A 24,447-nucleotide genomic window follows, 5' to 3' on the forward strand; every position below is an offset into this window, starting at 1 on the left:
TTTGAAATTGCTGGAAAAGGTGAACTTTCTTTTCGAACACGATTGCTTGTCACTGATGAACATTTTTGCAAGAAACTCGATAAAATTACTCTATACGTACTCTATCGCGTCACTCGATTAAAGTATTATTCGGTTAAACGTCAAGGAGAAAATCTATTTTGGCCTCTGGTCGCAGGAAAAAAACACCTAACCAAGGACTTCCTCAAACGTCTCGTTTCACTTTATTTCCTCGGTGTTTACCATGGAAGTTTTTCCCAGCCTGAGTTTTCAATGTATTCTCTTGACTTCTCGAGCACTAATTAACTTATTTTAATCGAGTTGCTACTTTAACTTTCGAAATACTTCAAACATTATGGTTCGGTATTCGATTATATACAGACCTTTTTCCAGAAAAGAATTGCTAATAAGATTTGCTAATAAATCAGCTATTGAATCAAAATAGAATACCAATTTTCAAATAATTTGTCAATGAATTGTAACAAGATCATAATTGTAACAAAATATATATTATTTTCCTATCTGAACTAGTTCACGTACGGCATATTGCATATTCATTTTTAATTTTCTAGATTTAAATATAAAATCTTTTACTTTATATTTTAACTTATTCAAACTCGTATTATTTTCTTGGTTCCATAATTCCTCACTGTATAATTTATATTTGTTCTTTTCTTCAATTTTAATCATTCTTTTTTAATAATTTCGAAGATAACCTTAAACGGTGGGTCAAAAATGTTTAACAGAAATAACAAATGGTTTGTCATAACTATAATCTATGTCATTAAATTCCTTAATACACACGTTGTAATTGCTACTAAATTGCTACTGAAACTTGTAACTCCTATTCAAATTTCTACGTTCTGGTGTATCTTAGATTACTGAACAATCGTAATCAAAATAATCAGAAAACGTGTAAATGTAACAATCGTCGCTCTACGAAACAATCGTTCTGGTGTCTCGTACGTGAATCGAATATTTTCAGAAAAATAACTGTCAGCCGGATGATAAAATAGAAAAGTTTGAAAATGAATCAGATGTCTCGAAGAACTTCCAACCGCGTATCTTTTCCTTCGTGGCATTAGCGATTCACCACGGAAACTCGAGACGTCAACGAAATATTTTGAAATTTACGAACAAACCTAAACCTTGAGAGTCAGGCGCGAACAGAAAACGTCAAGAAGCAATTCACGGAAACGAGTAATACTTGAAAAAGAAACGGGACAAAAATATAATTCAACTGAAATGTAACGTGCACGTAACGTTGACATAACACGACCGAGGAACACGCATAAAATATAAGTATCAAAGTGCAAACTGGTATCAAATTTAATCGACGATAATAATTATAAACGAGTACACAAAGAGATCGATTCTAACCATTAGACAGATGCTTTTCAAAATCGGCCATGCGTACCAGAACGTCGAATCGTTTGTTTAATTGCAGCTAAAAAAGAAACGATAAAGGGAATATTATAAACGGTACAACAAGAGCTAGTTCTTTATGGCCCCAATTTTTTTTTTTATATAAATGCAACAATGCATCTGCAAAGTGCAATCACACTTTTTTTGGTAAAAGAGAATTGTTTTTATAGATCGATAGATTCTTTTAAACATTCTACGTAGAAAAGTACCGAAGAAATGTATGCGAAAAATGAACACTTCGTGAGATATTTCGAACGATATGCATAAAGAAAATTCTTTCCGCGCGAAATGTTAGATCTCTTTGAATAAAAAATGTACCGATGAAAAAATTATAAATACTTTGCGAAGTGTTAATTTTTCGTTCACTTTAACCGAGTACTTTTATACCTAGAATATCCAAATAAACCGGACTATCTAAGAAAAAACGTATAGTTCTGTTTAAGTGTCTTGAAGATGTTAACGTACACGTGTACGTTTAACACGAAAGTAACCATTAAAATTAAAAGGTATTCGTAATTAAATTTCACAATGATACGACGTAACGATATTGTTAAAAAATAGATATACATCACGAGTCAATATCGATTCGAAATTTTATTTACTCGAAAGCAAAGAATTTCTCTCTAATAGAGATTAAAGCAAATACTGCAATTGCATTTTATACGTGCATCGTTGCACTTGTAAAAATATAAGCTCGTACAAAGATAGATCTTTTTATGTCATTCAATACTTTCCATTATCGTACTTTCCCATCTGCAATCAAACAAAAGATACAACGTGGCCAGACCATATATTTAATGTCTGATCAGAGCAGCGCATTCTACTGCATATTTAAACATACCACGCAAATGTTATCGAACTTAATAATAACGAGTATCAAGGGATCGAGAAAATTTCTTGATCGTAACCATTACTCACTACATTAGCGATGAGTTCAATTTGTCTCTTATTGTTTACAATTTTCGCTAATGTCGCGAAAAATTACATTCCAAAAAGCAAAAGAAATATCAGAAAAAACTCTACACGTGATTACGTAACTAAACATTAATTGTATACGCGATATGTTTCTATAAACTATAAACTACGATACACTTAACCCTTTGCACTCGAAGCGTTTTTGCTACCAGAAACTGGCGTCTCGATGAAATCTTTTAAATCGCAAAATTAATACGGAATGGAATATTTTAATTTCAATACTTGACGTACATACGTTTACATCTTAAAAGAGTGTAATACCTAATTTCCAATTTGAATTTCAAGTGACAAAATTTCCCCGAATTGAAGGAAGTACGCTAAATCGAGTGGTGATGGAGGGTCTCCTCTCGAGTTCAAAGGGTTAATATCAAATACGATAAATTTCCCCGTACTTTGAAACCCATACGTTGTCCAAGCAACGTTGATTACCGATAAAAACAATTCCGATCGCGAACCAGAAAATCGACGACCCTCGAAAATATTGCGTTTCAATATTTCCCAAAATTCTCAAAACCTGTAACAATAATTACCAATAAAACCGATGTCAATCAGTACCCGGAAAATCGATGTTCGTTGGAAAGTTTACACGTCGATGTTTCCTAAATATCCAAAAACTTGTACACTGGTTACAAAAACGAACAAAACCGTAGAAGAGTACTCGTGAATCAAAACCGTAATAATTTACGCGAACTCGCTACAACCGCGTACGTTGATAAATTCAGTTGTAACTACTGTACAAATCCAAACGAAGTGATCGACTTTCAAAAATCCCAATTCCCACGTCTACCCGAAATAGGAACGAAACGCTCTCCCTTTTCCTATTTTCACTTCCACCGACACCTTTTAGCGGCCGGTGAAGCTGAAAGGTTCCCTCGAACAGAATCGAAACGGAGTGTTTCAAAGTACCCGAAGGTCTACTCAAGAAATAACAAACTTCCACCGATTCTCGATATTCTTACCGGGAACTAATTTTCGTAGTTTGTTTGTTCCGTTCGCGTACCGGATAGCTTTTCCCGTCTGCAATTACACGAACCGCCCGAAATCTCGTTGGAATCGGGACCACCGGGGATTAACGAGTAAACGACTTTCACGCCTGTTCGTTGGCTCTCGAAACTCGCGTGGCGAGCAACCGCTTCGAGGAAGTCGTACGACGTCACAACTATACATACTCTATTTTCGCTTATCTCGCCTCGACTGGCTCCTCTCTGAGCCCCCTTTCTCGCACTCTCGCCCTCCCCACTACCTCTACGCACACACACTCTCTCTCTTTCTCTCTCTTTGCTCCATCCTCGTCGCGCTGTTCCTCTCGCTCTCTACCTCTATCAGCCGCGAAAAACGTGTATTTCTGGCTCAGCTTGTCGACGAGCACAGGGCAGAACCTCGAAGACGAATTCGAACCAGAAACCCGTTCGGCCACGAATCCCGATAAAACTGATAGAAATCGCTCGAGGTTGATCACCAGGGAATTCGAAGGGCGGAAAGTACGATCTTCACGATTCGAGGAACAATAGCCAGCCACGTGAGAAATTGGTCGCGAAACGAGACAGGGTCGAGCAATCTTTCGCCCGGTCGAGATCATTTACGATGGACTCGTGGGCTCTCGAGTCGAAGACTCGTGATTATTTCTTACGATTCGAGTGGAGAGAACCTTTCGCGACCGGAGACGAAACTACGATGGACACGGGACCTAAATAAACCGATGTTGCACAGGGGGGGAGAGAAAAAAAATATTGGCGAACGGTTCGGATTCTCCGAGTGGACGCGTGTTTGACGTTTATTGTTGAAAGTTTGTACACAATGGTGAACCCGACACCAAGATTTATGCATCCTCGTTGCACTAGATTCGGACACATTTGGTACAACGTTACTCGAAATGTAGTATTTCAACAAACGGCACGTTGCAGCCCACTTTCTGCGGTTGTTTAATTTTTCAAACGCAATCACGTCGAGGTAACTTCGAGAATCATAATTTTGTAGCTAGAACAACGAAATAATGGAACTTTGGAAATTAAACCGGCGATGATTTGTACGAATTGCGAATATGGGTGTAGAACATATACTATAAACTTTACATTGCAAGCGAAGATAAGTCGAAAATGTGTACCACGTTAAAGAATTATTGCCTTTCTATTCGCGAGTATATATTTTAGGTGGGTGAATATATATTTATCCGTTATGTGAACGATAACACCGTTATCTGGAAGCGTATTTTAAGTAGCTCTTATTTCAGGGCTGCCTTTCGAATAATTAATTCTTATTTGTATTTCGATTGAATTTCTCCGGGTCAAATCTATACCGTAAATTCAGAAATTATTGCGAAGAATAATTACACATTCCTTCGACATTAATTTTTAGTTTTCCGAACGAGCCTTTCGTGTTTGTATACTTAAAATCTTCGTAAAATTTGTTATATTTCCAATTCAGTTGATCATCTCGCTCGTGTTACTTTTAATCTTGCGTTAATTTCTACTACAGCGAAAGCTATTACAGTCGAAGATAATATGTTTCGCGCAGAGATCTAAATTGCAATTTAGTCACTTCAATGAGTTTTATCTTGTTATCAGACACGTGTGAGTTAGTCTTGAGTGTTTAATTAATGTTCTAATTATTTCGTCTCGTCGTATTCTTACACGTTACTAAATTCAATTGTCAAATGTTACATCGACCATTTTCTTTGTATACATTTTCTTTGTATACAAGTTTCTTCTACATGCTAATTTCGTCAGGAAAAGTGTATTCGACGTGTTCTCCGAATACCAAACTCGACGCGTCATATTTATTAAACGTGTATACGCTAATTTCTTCGGAAAAAGAGTACTCGACGTGTTCGTCGAATTCCAAACTCGACGCGCCACGTTTATTAAAATGTTACACAACACGTTGCGAGAAATTGTATATAAATCTTACCCTTGCTGGTGAAACTGAAACTTCGGAGCCTGTAACTGTCCTCGTCCTCGCCGTCCTCTCTCGGAGGCATCTGCGACGAGGTGTCAGGCACATCCAGAAATGCATTGCTCTTCCTATGATGACTATGATGCATACTTTGTCCCCTTCGACTTCCCCTTCTTCTGAGTCCAGGGCTGATGTCATTGTCGGTCAATCTGGGCTCGCTGCTGCAGTGAGCAGATTTAACCGTGCCTTCGTGGTGATGATGATGATGATGAGCGGCTGAAATCGGAAATCAAAACGCAAATGTATAATTAACGGTTCGACACCGGGCCAACTCGAGTCTTTTAATATCTCCGCGTTGGAAATACGAGATATATTAAGAGCGTGTTTACAATCCCTTTTAATTGCTCCAACATTGTTTACAACCGGAGATCGGAGATCAATGTATATAAATCAACGAGCTAACGGTCCGTTCATTAATTTTACCGTCGGCCATCAAACATTAACGTATCTGATCTCAAAGATCTAACCACAGGGAGAGATACTAACAGAGTGAAGTATATATTCAATTCTATGGTGGCTCGCGACTTCTTAAAATTCTTCATCGATGCTTTACGAAGCAGTCGGATTTTATTCGTGTATTATTGGGTTGTTCGGAAAGTCATTTTGTTTTTTTTTTTTTTTTGGTGAAAATGAAACACGATTCTTTTAGAAAGTATAATTATTTTATTCAATTATATATTCTCCATTTTGGAAAACGAAATCACTTTCCGAACAACCTAATGTTTCCGTCTGGAAACTAATTTATTTCTTTGCGTATTGTTATTCTTTGTTCTGGTTGAACGTCTTTTAAAGTCGACGAGAAACAATTCGATTTTGTAAGAACGCGAGAACATCGATCCTTTGAATAATTCGAGCTACAACGATTTACGAGCGATCATCGATCCGTTGATTTGCCACGATAAATTTCGCGTCTATGAAGAACCTTCGAAGCGCAATAAATCTGCATTATCGTACTTCATTGTTTCTAAGAACGACTGGCTTTTGAAAACTGAAACCGATGGATAGAGAAATCGTATATCAGATTTCCTGTTCAATGTTCTTCGGTTTTCACGTATTTCTAGACTCGCAAAATCATAGAGTTCCTTTTCTTGTATGGAGAAAGTTTAATGCAATTCGATGGATAACTTGTATTTGAATTTTTCACTCTTTTTTATCGTGGAAAAAATTGTTAAGGGCAAGGTTTGGTTATGATTGTGATCCGTTATAAAATAAATAAAAGCGCCCCAAAATTGAAAAAGTGAGAGCATCCTAAAGAAAATTCTGTTTTTGCATATAAAATTTTGTGACCTCTTCCAGCGATATAAAATAAATCTTTGTAGATATTGAGTTGACTTTGATACGAGCGATGTAGTAACCGTTTACCTTATTTTACGTTTGTGTGCAATTTCAAGTTAATCCGTCTGATGTACAACTTTGGATGCGTCTGTATATGGGTTTAAAATCCTTCAACTTTGTCAATTTTTACAAGTTCGTTATACTTTACGATTTCGTTATCGGAAGATCGTGTTTAAAAAAAAATACAAGAACCGATTTCCTTTTCGCGCGAAACTTATATCGAACGAATATACGTACGATTTAAAATTAATCAATTTTTGTGAAATTTTGATTTTTGTATAAAATTCTAAGAGAATTTTTGCTCCATTCTGTCAAAATTAACTTAAACTTACATTTAATTACAAAAATCACATTAGACAATTAAAATTATTAAATACGAAAATTACATTACACAAATACGAATGTAAGTACAATTTAAAATTAATCCATTTTTGTGAAATTTTGATTATTGGATAAAATTCTAAGGGAATTTTTGCTCCATTCTGTCAAAATTAACTTAAACTTACATTTAATTACAAAAATCACATTAGACAATTAAAATTATTAAATACGAAAATTACATTACACAAATACGAATGTACATACAATTTAAAATTAATCCATTTTTGTGAAATTTTGATTATTGGATAAAATTCTAAGGGAATTTTTGCTCCGTTCTGTCAAAATTAGCTTAAAATTACACCACGGTTTGCGATTCCGTTATCGAAAGATCGTGTTTAAAAAAAAAACGTAGAAAATTCGATTTTCTCTTCGCGTCGAAGCCAGGCAGAGTCCAGAGTCTCGAAATGATTTTTCTCCGATCGAAAATCCTAACAGCTCCCAAATTTGAACCGCTCGGCCGTAAGTGTGCTGCAACATATTTCGATTCTCGAAATCCCTCGATAACTATTCCCGATGCATGGACAAGCTCTCCGCTTCTTTATTTCACGCTCGGCGCACTCATTGAGGATCCCGTTTCGAATAAACTCGAAAACGAATTCGCCCTTCAACGCACTGGACTTCGATGGAGGAGAACCATCCCCCTATCGGGCTGCTCGATTTTTCTTTTTTTTTTTTTCTTTTTTGTTTTTAGTTCCCGGGTCACGTTCGTCGAACCGTGAATAAATATCGTTTCGATGCCTAGAGCTCGATTCACGGCGATTCGCGGAATAAAGCAAGTCCCGAGCCACGCCATCTCGATTCGAAGCGTTGCTATTGATACCGTGATACCGTACAGAGGAAGAAAGATCAAACCCAGATTACGGAGAAAATGATATCATCGGTGAGGGGAAACGTGGACAGTGTCGAGCGATTTATTCTTACGAGGAACATCGCCCAATTGACAATTTTCAGCTTTGATGAAACTTGGCACGCTCGAAACATCGAATTACGTGTATATTTATTTTCTTTTTTCTTATCCACTGATATTCGTGTTCGAAGAATGAAGATTCGCGAATTTTTGGGGAATAAAAGATAAAAATTTATAAACACTAACGGAGATGAAAATAATTGTCAAGTATAATGAAACTTTGTCGTCCGATCGAGACGTAACGTTTAGCCAATTAGATGACTTCTTTTATAAATATCGTACTCGTTAAAGTTAACATCTACGAAGAATTTATTACAGTTAGTATTTTCGGTTGTAATTTCGGTTCCAACTCGGTTATAATTCGGTTATAATTAAATGCGTTGTTTCGAGCAACTCGTTGAGCCCGATATACTGTCCACGCTCTGACTAAAGTTTACTAGATTGCAAACTCCGTTAATGAGGTCACTATGCGTAAGCTCGGTTCCACAGATTGTTGATCCGAACAGGAGAACGGATCTAACTATTCTAATTCTCTTGAGCTGCCCATTCTAATTCTCTTGAGCTAGCCATTCCGATTCTCTTGAGCTACCTATTTTAATTCTCCCGAATCAACTATTTCGAGTCTCTCGGGGACACGGTTGAGCAGCTCGAGGGAAACGATCATGCTTTTGAACATTTTTTTCTTTCAAACAGACCAAGTTGGAGATCGTTCCTCCGCGTCCAAGAGTATTCTCGGTATCGCCACGATAGAATTACAATTGCGTTCGTAGTAACGCGCGAGCTGAGTTCGATGAATCAGCCTTATTCTAACTATCACCGAATTAGCTGCAACACCGAAATCTCGAGTTTCCTCTTCTTAAGTACCAGCCAATTATTTTCACCCTATTTCTACGTTTCTTTCAACCGTGCAGCTCGTCGCTTCGCTCTTTCATATAACCCGCAATATTTAATTTCGGTCTGCTTCTATTCTCGCAACATTTTATCGACCATCTTATACACGAATTGAACGTTAGCTTGTAAAATAGCAATTCGTTAAATTTTTCCCTTTTTTCCTCTCCACAATATCCTACCGTCTTCGTAAACTTCGACACGTATTTTGTTTCATTATAGTTAACGAATATTCGTTAAAGAAAAATATTAATCGAGATTCTTGTTTACTTCGACAAGTTCTCGTTTCTTCGAGTACGTAATGGACGCCCAGAATATCCCAAAAGTGGATTAGTATACATCTCGTTGCTTTGCTCTATCGTATTGCCTGCAATACTCAATTTCCATCTTCTTGTATCGTGCAACATTTTACCGTCCATCTTACACGCGAACCTAGGCGTTAGGTTGTAAAATAACAATTTGTCGAATTTCCCGAAAAATATAAATACGAACGCAGCTCGTTGTTTCGCTGTTTAATATTGCCTGCAACGCATCACTTTGGTCCTCTTATACGTTTCATCGACCATCTTACACGCAAACCTAACGTTAAGTTGCGAAGTAACAATTTATCGAATTTCTCCTACCAGAATACGTTACCGTCCTCGTGAACTTGAACTTGTTTCACGAAAATGGATAAATTCGTTAAAGAAAACTATTGATCGAGTTTCTCGCTTACGTTGACCATTTTTCGTTTCTCGTGGTACCGTTTCTCCTGAGCGTTCAGAACATCCCGAAAAATGGATTCGAAACGATAGCTGAACGCATAGAGACGAGGTGTACGTGGGTTGTTCGTAGAGGCACGCTTACATATTGCGTCGACAATGTTTCACGCTCTGGAGGATGCTCGAAATCACGCCGGTTTCTATTCTGGCACCATTCGTTTGGGTAGTAGGTCACTGACAGTCTAAACGGGGCTCCCGGTGCCAGTGCACCTTAGTTGAGACACTGTGCCGCTCGTCGGATCCATTTAACACGAAAATACGATCCCGAGAAGGGTTTCGGGAACTAAACGAAGCTTATTTAAAGATACACGCCGTCTCCTCCCTTCTACCTCGCTTCCTTTAAACGAAGATCGACAACGAGACGTCCCGAACGATTAATAGGAGGCAATCTGTTAGGATTCAAGGGACTTTGGAAACGCCGCACACTTTTATCCGAAAGAATTTTGGGACCACAAGGTGAACATTTATTTAAACACACGGACACTCGATCCTGAGGGTCTTCGAAGTCTCAATTTTAACGATTACACGAAAAACGAGTTACCCAAAGAACGACGTCGAGTAATCATTCACGTACAATCAATGTTCTCGAATGTGAGTTACTCAGTTTCAAAGTCGAGTTTGTCTCTTTTCTCCAAGAGAAAACAAAAATTGAAAGTACCTTATTTCCAGATTCTTCGCATGATCGAGAACCTTGGGAAATTTCTACAAAAGGGATTGTTCAAGTCGGTTCGATATCGTTCGAAAAGTTGCACTTTTCGTAAAATGTCCGACATTTCGAATAGACAATTTACTCCGGTTCTAAAAATATTATATCTCCTCGTCGCTCGTTTCGCTTTTCGTCGCAAAAATTGTTTAAGACCGTTCCTTGGAGCGCGGTGCTCGTTAATTTAAGCAACGGCGCGAAGGAGCGAGTATTTTTTTCTTTTTTTTTTCCCCCCCTTTCCATCGCTCTGTGTGCATTTTGAATGGAAACGAAGAGCGTCCCGTTACGCGATGCAAATTATGCGGGTGACATTTTCAGCCATTGGCTGCAAAAGTTGCAGCGTGGGTACGTATGTATCCGCGTCGTCGAGAACCTTTCGTCGTTCCGTGTCGGTAAATCGAGTCGCTGTCTGTGACGTTGGTTGCTTCACCCTTCGACGAAGTTAATTTAAAAATGGACGATGACAGAGGGTCAGAAGCATCGAACCGCGGACACACCGGTGTTATCTGCGTGCTCTTTCACGTACCATCGATACCGATAGTGACCGATCGCGCGAAAATGCTAATGGGTCCAAAGACCTCCGAACGATTGAAAATTAATTCGCAAAGGAATTCATTCCTCCTACTGGCTTTGTCCGAACGTGTGGAAGAAAAAACAAAAGGAACAACGATGCACCGCCGTTGCACGAGCAAATGTGCAACCGAAAACGAAAAAATCGTTTCGAGGCACGGGCGGGGAAAGAAAAACATCGAGTCACCGTAAACCGCTCGTTAATTACGGTCGAATCGTTTATCAAGCCTCGCGCAACATAGAAACCGTGTTCTATAATTTGTTTCGTTACCCCGCGAAACATCGTGTTTCGTCCGTCTTGGTAATTGTCTTTTTCTTTGTCCTCGTGATTATTTCTTCGCGCAATTTTACGTCAGTTACGCGACGATTTCGAGGAGCTGACATTTTTTGAGAATGGAACTGTACCTAATTCTTTCGCGAGAATTAAGCGAACGTTTACAAATTGTACGTGACGATTTCAAGGAGCTGAAATTTCTCAAGAATGGAACTACGCGTGATCCTTTCTTGAGAATTAGGCGAGCGTTTACAAATCGTACATGATTCGTTTTCGAGGAAATAAGAACAACGTTCGAAAGGTGATATTTAAACGGTTGACTTGTCTACGGAAAATAGGGCAATCGTGACGGAACAACAATTTTTAAATATGTACACGACAACGATATTTTGTGCATCGTTTCTTCGAGCGACGCATTTACCGATTGCTTTCACCACGGTGCAACGTGAGACTGCAGTTTGATTTTTCTTTCCATCGGAAGATAAATGACCGGTACGCAATCGATGCAACGTAGCAAAACGTGAAATGACAAATGGCTCGCATGCTCGAAACCAAATGCAATTCGCTAAGTTTTATAATTATGCTATCAGGAACGATCTGAATGTAAGGCTTGTTGCTAACGAACTAGCCTACATTCTTAAACGATAGATTGAAAGGGTTCCGAAAATAATTGTTTTAAAGTGTTGTATATCGGTTCTGATCGAGACAGTTACGAGAAACGAAAAAAATGTCTCAACAGTTAGAAAGATGTATCGATTCTAGCCCATATTAGGTTCTATATCGGTTCTTTGGAAGCGATATTATATCGGTTTTATACAGATTCTATAAATGTTACTTTTCGGTTCTGTATCCTTTATGGTTCGATTTTACGTAATATTCGTACAATCTTATATCCTGACTCTTGTACATAAACGTTTTAAGTAAGGCATTAAATATTTGAAAGAAATTTATTTTTCAATATCTATTCTTACAAATTATTTTTCGACACTTCGATTGTACACGATTATAATTAACATCGCGTTAATTATAATCTAATTTTAATAATTGATATATCGTTAATATTGTGAAATGGTGTCATTTATTTTATCGTAGAATATACTTCTTAATATTGTATAGTACATAACTGAACCGAAAAATAACAGTTACAGAAACGATATAATATCGGTTCTGAAGAACCGTGATCGAAATATATCAACAGTTATAGAACCGATGTAATATCAGTTCTGAAGAACTGTAACCGAAATATATCAACAGTTATAGAATCGATATAATATCGGTTCTAAACAACCGTAACTAAAATATCTTAACAATTATAGAACCGATATAATATCGGTTCTAAACAACCGTATCGAAATATATCAACAGTTATAGAACCGATGTAATATCAGTCCTGAAGAACCGTAACCGAAATGATCCAGGACATATCCCATAACAATTGTAGCATACCTTCGGTTCTCGTAACTGTTTGAAGAACCGAAACCGACATAACTGTTTCCAAGCCCTGTACGAAACGGAACGTGTTCTCGACGAGAAACCGCGACAAACGAAACATTTGTTTCCTGGTCGATCGTTGTACCAAACACGTGAAAGATCGTTAACATTATCGTTCGATTACCTTGAGCAGCTGCTCGACGTCGAATGCTCTTATTCGCGCCGGAAACACGAGCACTCTGGGACCTCGTTGCGGGTCTACGTCTTCTGGTCGGTGTGCTACTATCGGGAGTGCCGCTTCCGCTATCCTTCTCCCTGTCGGACTTGTCCCTGTCTCTGGCGCCCGAGGGAGGCATCGCCTCCAGCATCTGTTCCATGCTGGAGAATCCCGGGGCGCAGATCGAAGCGGATCTGGTCTTCCTGCGAAGGGAGTTCTCGGCCATCTTGTCCCCGTTGTCTTTAACTTTTCCCCCGAACGCGCGAGTTCACAATCCGTACGAACGATTCCACGAGCGTCTATCGTCTCGATAACGGTTCGGTGCCTCTTATCACTGCACTCTATCGATGTCTCGAAATCGATTTTCTCCTCTTGAGTGTCCCTTGTTGAACTGAGAACCGTTCCAAGAGAGTTTTACATGTATTCGAACTGTTTCTTCCAGGTGAACACTTTTCCAGCCGGTACTCTCGCTCTTAGAAATTATCGAGATTCACCTGATGAATTGGAGAATCACTCTGAGCGAATTTACAATGTCTCGAAGTCGATTTCCTTCTCTCGAGTGTCCTTTGTTGAACTGAGTACTGTTCCAAGAGAGTTTTACATGTATTCGAACTGTTTCTTCCAGATGAACTCTTTTCCAGCCGGTACTCTCGCTCTTAGAAATGATTAAGATTCACCTGGTGAACTAGAGAATCACTCTAAATAAGTTTACAATGTCTCAAAGTCGATTTCCTTCTCTCGAGTGTCCCTTGTTGAACTGAGAACCGTTCCAGGGGAGTTTTACGAGTATTCGAACTGTTTCTTCCAGGTGAACACTTTTCCAGCCGGTACTCTCGCTCTTAGAAATGATCAAGATTCACCTGGTGACCTGGAGAATCACCCTGAACGTATTTACAAAGTCTCGGAGGAGAGATTGTCCCACTCGAGAACCACGAGAACGATCCCTTCGCGAAATTCACACGCGTGCGGACGTTCCGCGAGAGTCACGCAGCGTCCGACACGGATTCGTTGGTGAACTGGTGGACACAGTCTACGATTGCTAGTCCCGTGGTGTACTCGTTGAACACTGTTACGTCGAGTTCACCGGGATACGACACCGGTGTCCCTCCGTCGTCGCGTTTCGCTCGAGAGGCTCGGGCCGTCGAAACGTGAATTCTGAAGCAACATGTGGTATCGCAGTCGTTAATCGCGGTGAAACCCGATGTTCGACGAACCGTTCGAACAATATTCCCGCCTGGATATCGCTCGATGAAACTTTAATCTAAAATTCCGGTTCCATCGGGACGGTTATTACCGAAAGTGTTCAATCGCTCTCTCGTTTACGGAATTCGGGACAGAAACGATCTTCTGGAATAAAATTTGCAATTCTAGCTCGATGTACGAATCGAAGTTTCGCGTCTCGGGTACGCGCGCCGAGCGTAAAAACAATTTTCCAGTCGGAAGTGCGTTTTCGTTCGGTTCTTTGACTAACGCTCGTAATTATTTTTCCCCGGTTCCGAGGCTTCGGGGTGTTATGCGCCACCGTGAATTCCGTTACGCGAGTCCCGGCAATTAATTTATTTACGTAAGAACAACAGCGGGCCGGCTCCGCGCTATTTGGTTCTACGGTACTGATATTAATTGCGGCACGCGGTTTGCTTAGGTTATAGGGTGATACGGAAATACGTGTTCGTAATTCAGAGGGGGATCTATGCATCAAGGTGAGTGGAAAATGTCTTTCGAACGTATTATCCTATGCATCAGGTTGTTCGAAATGTCATTTCGTTTTTCTTTTTCTTGGTGAAAATAAAACACGATTTTTTTAGAATGTACAAAGATTTTATGAAATTATACATTCTCCATTTTGGAAAACGAAATGACTTTTCGAACAACCCAATAACTTGGTCTTCGAATTACGAACGATCGATGAGAATGTTTGGAGTTTCGCGAATAGTTTCGTAATACATTTAGTACGCATTCTCGTGGATCGTTGTACAGTTGGGAAGTGAAAAAATGACTCCTGGATGAAGGGGACATAGTGTTACACAGGAATATGGACAGCTTCGAGCAATTTTTACTCGTTGCTAGTCGCAGGCAATCGAAGACCGATTAAAGTGTTCGACTCGATTCTCAATTTCTTTCAGATGTCAACTTCTCAACCGCGCACAGTACATTGTCGACGTCCGGTCGACGCACGATGGATTTTAAACGGCTCCGAACTAAAAATATCAAAGAACGTGGCGTACACTTTGAATGTTTTCACTAATCGTCAAAAATTCGAAGACTGAGGTACACAGGATGTACGTATACTCATAAGACATTTTTTCATTCGCGTTCAGTAGGTAGATTCACCTTCCGATTTATCTACGTGTATTTTTGAATCGCGCTGTAGAACGGAACAGACTTTATCCTACGTGAATCGGTTTAGACGCAACGAGGTGAAAACGTCTCGCAGGATTTTCACGAGACGCCTTGTGTATTATGCAAATGAGCGCGCTGTCAAAGTCGTCGAACTTGCGGGTAACACGACGCGAGTGTACGTCGAATGTACACATAACGCGACAGAACGGCTCGAAAGAAAATTCATCTCGTTCGGGGCCGCTCATGGGGATAGAACCACGGGATATCGCACGGGATATTTCGCGATCCAACGTTTTCAAACGTCCGTGGATGAACGTGGATCAATTTAAGCGCGTCCCGAATTTTCGTCGCGCGAATCGCTGGGACCGACTTGACGAAATGTTTACCAATTGGTAAACGAACGTTCGCGGGAACTTCCGTTCGATTTTACTCGATCACGATTTACGAGCGAGGATACAAAATGGGATTCGAAACTTGTTGCAAAAAGTTTGCGCGAGTTTACGAAGAGGATCGACACACGACCGAATCGTCAAACGCTACGACTCCGATCGACCCTCCGTTTACAATTTATTAATTTAATGATCACAGCCTGGGTTCTTGGACAGCTGGAAACCATATGTAAAGCAATTAAAGAACCTTTCCGCGACTGTAGGATTTTTATTAACGTTGCTTCCAAGAACCCCAGGTCAACAGCCAATGGGAAAATTTCCCACTCCGAGTTTCCCCTTCTGTCGATACAAACCATCCATCGATCAGATACAACTTTTTCACTTTTTGAACACAGAAATCAGCCAATAGGTATACACACCGAACGCGTAAAATTGAGAACGTCCACGAGAAGTTTCGTTCCGTGTCGAGTTTTCAAACGGTATGAATGCATTCACCGTTTCCAACGATCTCGATAACCCTAACTTGTTCTTCGAGAAACGTGGCCGACAAGATACTCCAATATCGACACTTCTCGCCGACCAACGCGCAACAAAACTATTCGTGGAACTCTGAACATTGTCTTCGATCGTCCCCAACTCGAAAACCAAGGAACACAAGACACACGTTCGAAAGACATTTTCTACTCGTCTTCGTCATCTTTCCAATTCTCAACTGTGCCACGATCCACGAGAAAGGATACGAAATCGATTCGAAACTATTCCTGAAATTCCAAACATTTTCTTCGATCGTCCCTAACTCGAAAACCAAGGAACATAAGACACATCGAATTGTTCGGAAAGTCATTTCGTTTTCTTTTTTTTTTTTGGTGAAAATGAAACACGATTTTTTTAGAGTCCGTAAACATTTTATTAAATTGTACACTTTCCATTTTGGAAAACGAAATAATTTTCCGAAGAATCTAATACGTTCGAAAGACATTTTCTACTCGTGTTAGTGTATAGATTCACCCTCTGAATTACGAACACGTATTTCCGTATCACCCTGTAACCGAACACGTCTATACTCTTTGGAAGTAAAAACGTATCTCTCAAAGATCTACGTGGATTTAATACTAGATGTGCTTTCATAATAAAATTTACTTTAAATTCCATGCTATGTTTTCTAAAGACATTAGATCTTTTATATTTTACGTATCAATTTCACAAATTCTTCTTTTTCCTCATCGATTGATTTTCATTTAGATATATACATATAAGGTATACCTTAATATTACGAAATCTGTCAGTAGTTCTAGCGTTAAAAAGACAATGATGCTCCCAATGATGCTGTACAAGGCCTTTATTGTAAAAAAAGAATAAATATCATAATTCGTCGCGCGAATCGCAAAGATCGAAACGCGACTTGACGAAATTTTTATCAAATTCGTGAACGAACGTTCGCGCAAAGTTTCGTTCGATTTTATTCGACCAGGATTCGACGTAAACACGGTTATACTCGGAGGGAGTAAAAATGTAACTTTCCAAGTTCCACGTAGATTTAAAGAGGCGGTTAATATTGTAACCGTATTATAGACACCGTGCGTCCCGACGATGCTGCGTAAGGCCTTTATTGAGGAAAAAAAAAAAAAAAAACGATCTATCGATCTGTTTTTTCCTTCGGATGAGAATGACGCGTTTATTGCGCTCGAAGTGCAACGTTAAGTGGAAGAGATCAACCTTTGCGCATTTCGCGGTGTTTACAAGCTCGACGCGCCGATAACGAGTTTTACGAATCCCGTACTCGTCGGTTTGCGTCCACGTAGTGTTTTTCCGGTTTCTATGGTGCGTCGTAAATTGTAACCCACTTGGTCGCCAAGTTTCCACCGAATTCCCCGTCGAAAATTGCATCAGCTGCAATTTGGAAGTTGTTCGAGACCAGCGATCTCGCGGGAACGTTCCGAGTTCCCGAACTTTGTAACCTACTCGACCCATCTTACGTTCGAATTTATTTTCGTCCCGTGTTTAACAAACAACTCGTTTTCCTTTTAAAGGTGAATTACGCCTTTGATCGTCGAAAAGGGCAAAATTGTCCGTATCGACCTCCATCGGACGCCCCCGTGATCTCCTCAACCTTATCAAGCAGTACACTCGCATAATATATTCTCCAATATATGAACTGTCTTTCGACCTTATTACCCGTCGTATTGACGCGTGACTCTGTACAGGTGTACGATTGAAATTCCATTTTCTCTTTCAACGCGCACAGCGACGGAATACGTACTCGAATTAATTCGAATACGGATACGAAATACGTGTTAAACATATACGGGAGTTTTTAATTACGCGCAACGATACGTCTTTCCGATAATTTCGTTTATGTTGGAAAATTATTGAAAATTCCTAATAATATTCCTATTCCCTTTGGTATTTTTCCCGATCAGTTTGCTACCAATCCGATTATGATTCATAATTCTTCTATACTAGTTACTTTTCCTAAAAATCTATTAACAAAACCACAGAATCTGTCACTAATCTCGTGAACTCGAATCGTAGAAAATAGAACAGTGAGAAACTTCTAACTCTTCGTAGATAACAGATTCATATCTCTTTTGTACCATTGGGTTGTTCGGAACGTCATTTCGTTTTCCAAAATGGAGAATATGTAATTCAATAAAATGTTCATACACTCTAAAAAAATTGTTTTTCATATTCACCAAAAAAAAAAAAACCAAATGACTTTCCGAACGATCCAATAGTTACATTTCCTAAAAGTCTACTAACAAATTCATCGAATCTACCACCAATCGAACGCGTGAAATTTCTAATGAGAAATTTATCATTCTATACTCGTTGCTTTCTCTAAAAACTTACTATCGAATCCACAGATTCCGTAGTAATCTATGAATTATACAATATTATCTTTATTCAACATCGTGGAATGAACACGCTCATCTGTTATCGGAACAAAAGTCCTCCGTTGTTAATGTCAGACTTATTTATTTCGAAGATCACCTCGTGTTCAGAGTAGACCAAAGTATCGTTTCAAAATGGTTGTCGCGGATACGAACAATGCTATCGATACACCTCTGAAAAATCTGTTACCGATCTCACGAACTCCCCCATCAACTCGAACAGAAGAGAACAGCAAAGCTTCTAATGTTCTGGCAATAAACGCTGATGTCCCATCCGGGTATACCCATTACTGCTTAAGGATACAACAGCAAATCCATAATGATATTCGTAGCGCTATTACATTGTCCCTTCGGGAAATCTACTACACCACGGATTCCTCGGTAAACTCGCATAAAAGAGAACAATAAATGCGAAGCTTCCAACGTTCTAACAGTAAACACTACTCTATTTCGGTCCATTTATCGTATCTACGTAGGAAAATAACAACAAATGCGTAAGATTCGTGATTTTCCTTTACTCAGTGATCCTCCTAGATGTTCTCTATTGACCTGGAGACTGTACTTGTTGGTTAAAAAATTAAAATATCAACGAGAAACTTCTAACCTTCGACGATAAACTATGATATCCAGAGCTTTGGTGAGATTCATAATTCATATTTTACAAACTCCTATGTACGATGCTCTTCGTAAACTACCCTACCAAACTTATGGAATCCACCATTGACTCGAGAAAGCAGCATATGGAACGCGAAACTTCTAACGCTCCTATAGTGGACTAAAAAATTATTTTAAATTGATCCTCAAAGTAAGATTTCTAATTTATTAACACTTTTCCAAAAATTCTTTTCGAAAATTCGTTTAAAAAAAAAATAAAGTACAATGCTTGTAACGATCTAAGGGTAGATTTCGATGTATCGCTCCAATACTCTCAATATCGTGAAATAACGATAAATCCCATTAGAATGTATACATCTCTCCCTATAATTGTTCTATTCCCGTTGCTCTTCCTAAAAGTTCTCCAGAAACCCCACAAGCTCCACTAAAAAACAAATAGCAATAAGCGTAAAGCTCCTAACTTTCTAGCGATAAATTCTGTTATACCACCAGAGTACTCTCATCACTTTATAGGTAGCAACAAATCCCATAATAATATTAATACATCCCCTGTATTCCTTGCTCTTCTTAAAAGTCTTGCAACAATTCCATAGATTTCACTCAAGAATATAGGACAATAAACGTGAAACTCCTAACGCTATAGGAATAAACTCTGATATACCATCCCAGTATTTTCATCACCATTCGGAGAAAGTGACAAATCCAATAATAATGTTCATAAATTTCTTATAGTCGTTACTCTTCCTAAAATTTCTCTAATAATCTTACAAGAACAGACTGCGATGCTCTTAACGATCCAACGTTAGATTTTAATGTATCGACTTCGTACTCTCATTACCGTTCAAAGGTAGCAATAAATCCCATAATAATATTCATAAATGTCCTATACTCGTTACTCTTCCTAATAGTCCTCCAACGATCCCATAAATATAACTCGACGACAGATGGTAACAGACTCGAAACTCCTTTTGCTCTAGCAATAAACTCTGATCTGCCATTCCATTGTTCTTATCATCGTTCGAAAACTGATGAAAAATCCTATTATAACATTCCTAAATTTCCTATATTCTTTCTAAAAATCCTCCAACGATCCCATTAATTTCATTCAACGACACAGAGCAACAGACATGTATCTCTTAAAGCTCTAGCAATAAACTCTGATCCACCGTTCCATTGTTCTTATCATTGTTCGAAAACTAATGAAAAATCCTATTATAACATTCCTAAATTTTCTATACTTTTCCTAATAGGCCTCCAACGATCCCATAAAATTCACTCAGCGAGAGATGACAACAGAAACGAAATTCCTAACGCTCTATCGATGAACTCTGATCTATCGTTCCATTCGTTTGACAATCGTCCGAGAACTACTGAAAGATCCCCCGATAACGTTTCTAAATTTCTCTCCGGAGATCTTCCTGAAAGTACCACAGACATCGGCATGAATTCGGAAAATGAAGGGTATAGCGAACGCGAAGCCTCGGCACTGCCACGAGTACCGTACGATCTTTTCGACTTCCTTCCGACTGAAAAACGTTTCTCCGCGCGAAAGATCGGTAAAGATCTCCGTGGTGGATCACGGTCGTGCAATTGCCACGGGAAACGGGACGGGGGCTGGGTCGTTCGCGTTTTTACCACTTCCGGTGGCCGGGGACCGTGGCGATACTGCTCGTCATTTTCTAATCTCTTCCGTCACATGTCTCGATCGCGCGCGGCAAATAACGCTGTACGCACAGAACGAACGCGACGCGACGCACGTCGGACGATACGCGGCACACTGAGGTCTCTGGGCAGCGACGTCGCGACGCCAGGCGTCGCGGCAGCTCGGCACGCCTCGCGAAGGCCCTCGGCGAACCTCGTGCCGTACGCCTGGCCCGTGGCCAATTTCCCAGCTTTTTCGATGACGTCGTACCACACGGCGTCGCGGCGTTTCAAAACCGCGAACGAATCGGCCCGAAACGTGGCCCGCTCGAGATTCGCGGGAAAACGAATCACCTGCGAATTATTTACGAGCGCGCGTTCGAGCCGCGCGGGAACTTTCGCCCGATCTGTGCTTCCATGAGATGTGATCTCTTAAAACGTTACGGGGATTAATCGCGACCATGGGGAGACTTTGTTTGGGAATTGTTGCACGTTGTGCTACCAGCTAAAGGGTAGTAATTGTTATCCTTTGGAATTTTTCTTTTTTGGTTGGTTCATTGTTCATGTAGCATGTTTAGGAATTTTCTTTGTTGATTACATAGTCGATATAAGGTGCTTAGGAATTTTCATTGATTACATAGTTGATATAACGTATTTAGGAATTTTCTTTGTTGATTACATTGTTGATATAACGTATTTAGGAATTTTCTTTGTTGATTACACAGTTGATATAACGTATTTAGGAATTTTCTTCGTTGATTACATTACTGATGTAACATGTTCAGAAATTTTCTTCGCGATTACATAGTTGATGCAAACTGTTTAGGAATTTTCTTCGTTGATTACATTGTTGATATAACGTATTTAGGAATTTTCTTCGTTGATTACATCGTTGAAGTAAGGTGATTACAGTGTAAGGTGTCCAGGAATTTTCTTAAAATTTTTAAAAATAGTCACCTTCAGTTATCGTTCCGTAACCGCTTGTTAGCGGTGTTTGCTTTACGAGCTGGGACAAAATCACGTTGGGAACTCCACTTTTGCCTTTGAGAATCTTGCCTTTCACGAGCCAATCCCCACCAAACAATCATTGTGGAACCCTTTGGTGGGGCAGATTTGAATCCACTTACGAACAATTGTAAACTATGGTCACAGTTGGAGAATACAGCCTGCAAAGCCTCTCATAGAAGTCTGAATCGCCCGAAGCATGTCCTGACAAAAGCAGCATCTGAAATAATCGTGGAAACCATACGTGCCGTGGTAGCCAATCGACTGCTTCGTTTGCGAGCCTTCGTCGCTATAAAAGATGGCCGTTTCAAACGATACCGCTATTTCTCATTCCTGATAACTGTGCGAATAAATTTTAATTACTTAAAAATAATAATTCTTCTCTTATCTTTCCATTTCGAACGATATCGTTATTTCTTTTTCGTAATAACTTCTTTTTTTTGGCAAACCACCCCACCGACGTCACTTTTTAATTAATTGCTCGTCAAATGCTTCTGCTCGGCAGTTTGGTAAATGGAAACCAAATGCATCATCAGATCGTTCATCCATCAAACTTGTATAACTCTTCCTTCCTAGTTTGATTTATTTCCCTAGTTTGTTTTCACTGTCTCGCGTTTAATTGTTTGCGCAATATCTTCCAGATTATTAGCGTAATAAAGAGGTTTGGTAATAATCTTCGGATCGTTTCTCTGGTCTTTTACATGGATACATACGTAAAGTATTTTACAGATATCGCGTTGTTTTTCATTTTAAAAAGTAGACGCTTCGAACAAGATTTTAAAAATGTCTAATAATTATTCTCGATACTAGTTATATAAAAACACCTTTGTAGGAAAAACAAATGTTTCGAACAAAGTTTAAGAAATGTCCAATAGTGTTGTAGACATCACGTTGTTTTTTCATTAGAAAGAATTCCTTCGAACAAGGTTTTAAAACTGTCCAATATTTATTCTCTGCGCTAGGTGTGAAAATACCTGTACAAACACCTTTGTAAGAAAAACAAATGCTTCGAACAGTGTTCGAAAAATGTCTAATAATTATTTCACAAGTTAGGTGTAAAAACACCTATTGAGACTGTAACGTATACATTCTTCATCGGTCAAAGACGTTAAAGTGCAACATTTGATCGAAACACTAACACCGGATACATTTCCCGTTGATATTTATCTCAGTTTATTTAGTTTCGAAAAAGTACATTGCACTTTGTGCGCTGATTGCGAAATCATTGGCACCTCGAACGTACGCAGATGTTCTTCGATCCTCGAACGTGCCAACGACAATCCGAGCGACGAAAACAATGATACTACGTGTTCAATACTAATTGCGTACTCTTAAATCGGTCGAATTGTCGAGGAACGGGAATTGAAACGTCGTTCCGGGGAAGAATTGAATTTGCGTAGGAAAATCACGAATACGAGGAACGCGAAACGGTGCACCACTCGAGGAAGATTTTCAGAACTCGAGAGAACTTTCGACGAGGGAGATTCAAAGGAAAATGTAGAAAAAGCGAAGAAGTCGCTTACGCGGCTTCACCAGAAAACTATTATGAGAATTTAGCACTCGCGTTTCAAATGATTTCCCAGAAACCGAAGTTACGCCTTCTTTACAATTAATCACGTTGACGTCGGCGGTCCGATGTTTCTAAGAAGACACGAAAACGTTGTGTTCCCGGTCAGAATATCTCGTAAATGAATTTTTCAATCGGTGAATATAAAAAACCTCGAGATGCGCTATTACAATAAAGAGGGAAGCAGGGAAACGTACTTCGCGATTAAACGTAGATCCCTGGGGAACGAAATAAATCGTTAGAAATACATTCAGTTGAATAGTGATAATTACAATGCCCTGTTACGATAAAGAGAGAAGTGGACGAACGTCTTTCGTGATTAAACGTGGTGAGCAATAATTGTTTGATGTTTCTGTAATAGTACCGTCATTTTACGCGCACAGAACGAAATGTAGATACACTCTAGGAAAGTGAAATTTCTTCAGGTTTTTGTATTCGTAAATTAATGTACAATTCGAATGATCAATATCTCGTTACTCGTCGTATCAATGAAGACACTTTTCTTTGTGCAAAAAGTTAACGAGGACTTCCATTGGCTGATCCAGGGCGAAGCAGTAATTGATCGGTGTAGCAAAAACGGATATTTTTTTTATTCGTTCTCGAAGATACGATATACAGGTATCGAGATGCTTTCTAGCAGAGAAATATATAGTTTTTATGAAATGCTATCTAGCCCGTAGTCGTGCAGGAAAATAAAGAGAAAGATACTCTGATTTGTTCGGTAGCGGCAACCATAAATCCACGAGCGCGTTTCTTTTTCAACCGACGATCAGTCATCCTTTAAAGAAATACAGTTAGTTGATTTATTTTTTTTCCAGACATCGATGCATCAACAGTGTTCGCACACCCGACCATCGGAAGTTGTGCCACGTTTAATGGCTAAAAATAACTTTAACTAATTCCAAAAGAAACTAACCAGCACTCGTTAACAACATTAATGTATAACCTTGCGCGAAGTACACATAATACTTTCACGAACGGAGCAATTCTTAATTCGAAGCGAATTCTTTTTTAATAACTGTCGTTCCAAGTACTCCTCCGTAAAGTTGAAAAGAAACTTTAAATTCCCGAGAAGGAAACTCTTAATTCAAGTTAAAAATGCTTATACAAGAAACTTCGTCACAGTTTAAAAAGAAACGTACCTACGATTCTATCCGAACGATCTCTTCGTTGAAAGACAACA

The 24,447-nt window shown here is 39.2% G+C and overlaps 1 protein-coding gene across 6 annotated transcripts in view; it reads right to left on the reverse strand.

Moving 5' to 3' along the window:
* The window catches only part of Rgk3 (Rad, Gem/Kir family member 3), a 124,879-nt gene that overhangs the window by 90,533 nt on the left and 9,899 nt on the right, over positions 1 to 24,447 (reverse strand). The window contains exons 1-4 of one of the 6 annotated variants that reach the window (XM_076314976.1): positions 20,687 to 20,823; positions 14,111 to 14,163; positions 12,784 to 13,971; positions 5,305 to 5,565 (exon numbers count right to left, since the gene is read on the reverse strand). In XM_076314976.1, coding sequence (XP_076171091.1) covers positions 5,305 to 5,565; positions 12,784 to 13,042 — 520 coding nt within the window. In that variant the 5' untranslated portion in view covers positions 13,043 to 13,971; positions 14,111 to 14,163; positions 20,687 to 20,823. Of the gene's footprint in view, positions 1 to 5,304; positions 5,566 to 12,783; positions 18,297 to 20,686; positions 20,824 to 24,447 lie in introns of those variants that run through there. The other 5 variants (XM_076314973.1, XM_076314977.1, XM_076314975.1 and 2 more) reach the window with 5 other exon arrangements.

Source organism: Ptiloglossa arizonensis, chromosome 6 (genome assembly GCF_051014685.1).
Source record: "Ptiloglossa arizonensis isolate GNS036 chromosome 6, iyPtiAriz1_principal, whole genome shotgun sequence".
Classification (NCBI taxonomy): domain Eukaryota; kingdom Metazoa; phylum Arthropoda; class Insecta; order Hymenoptera; family Colletidae; genus Ptiloglossa; species Ptiloglossa arizonensis.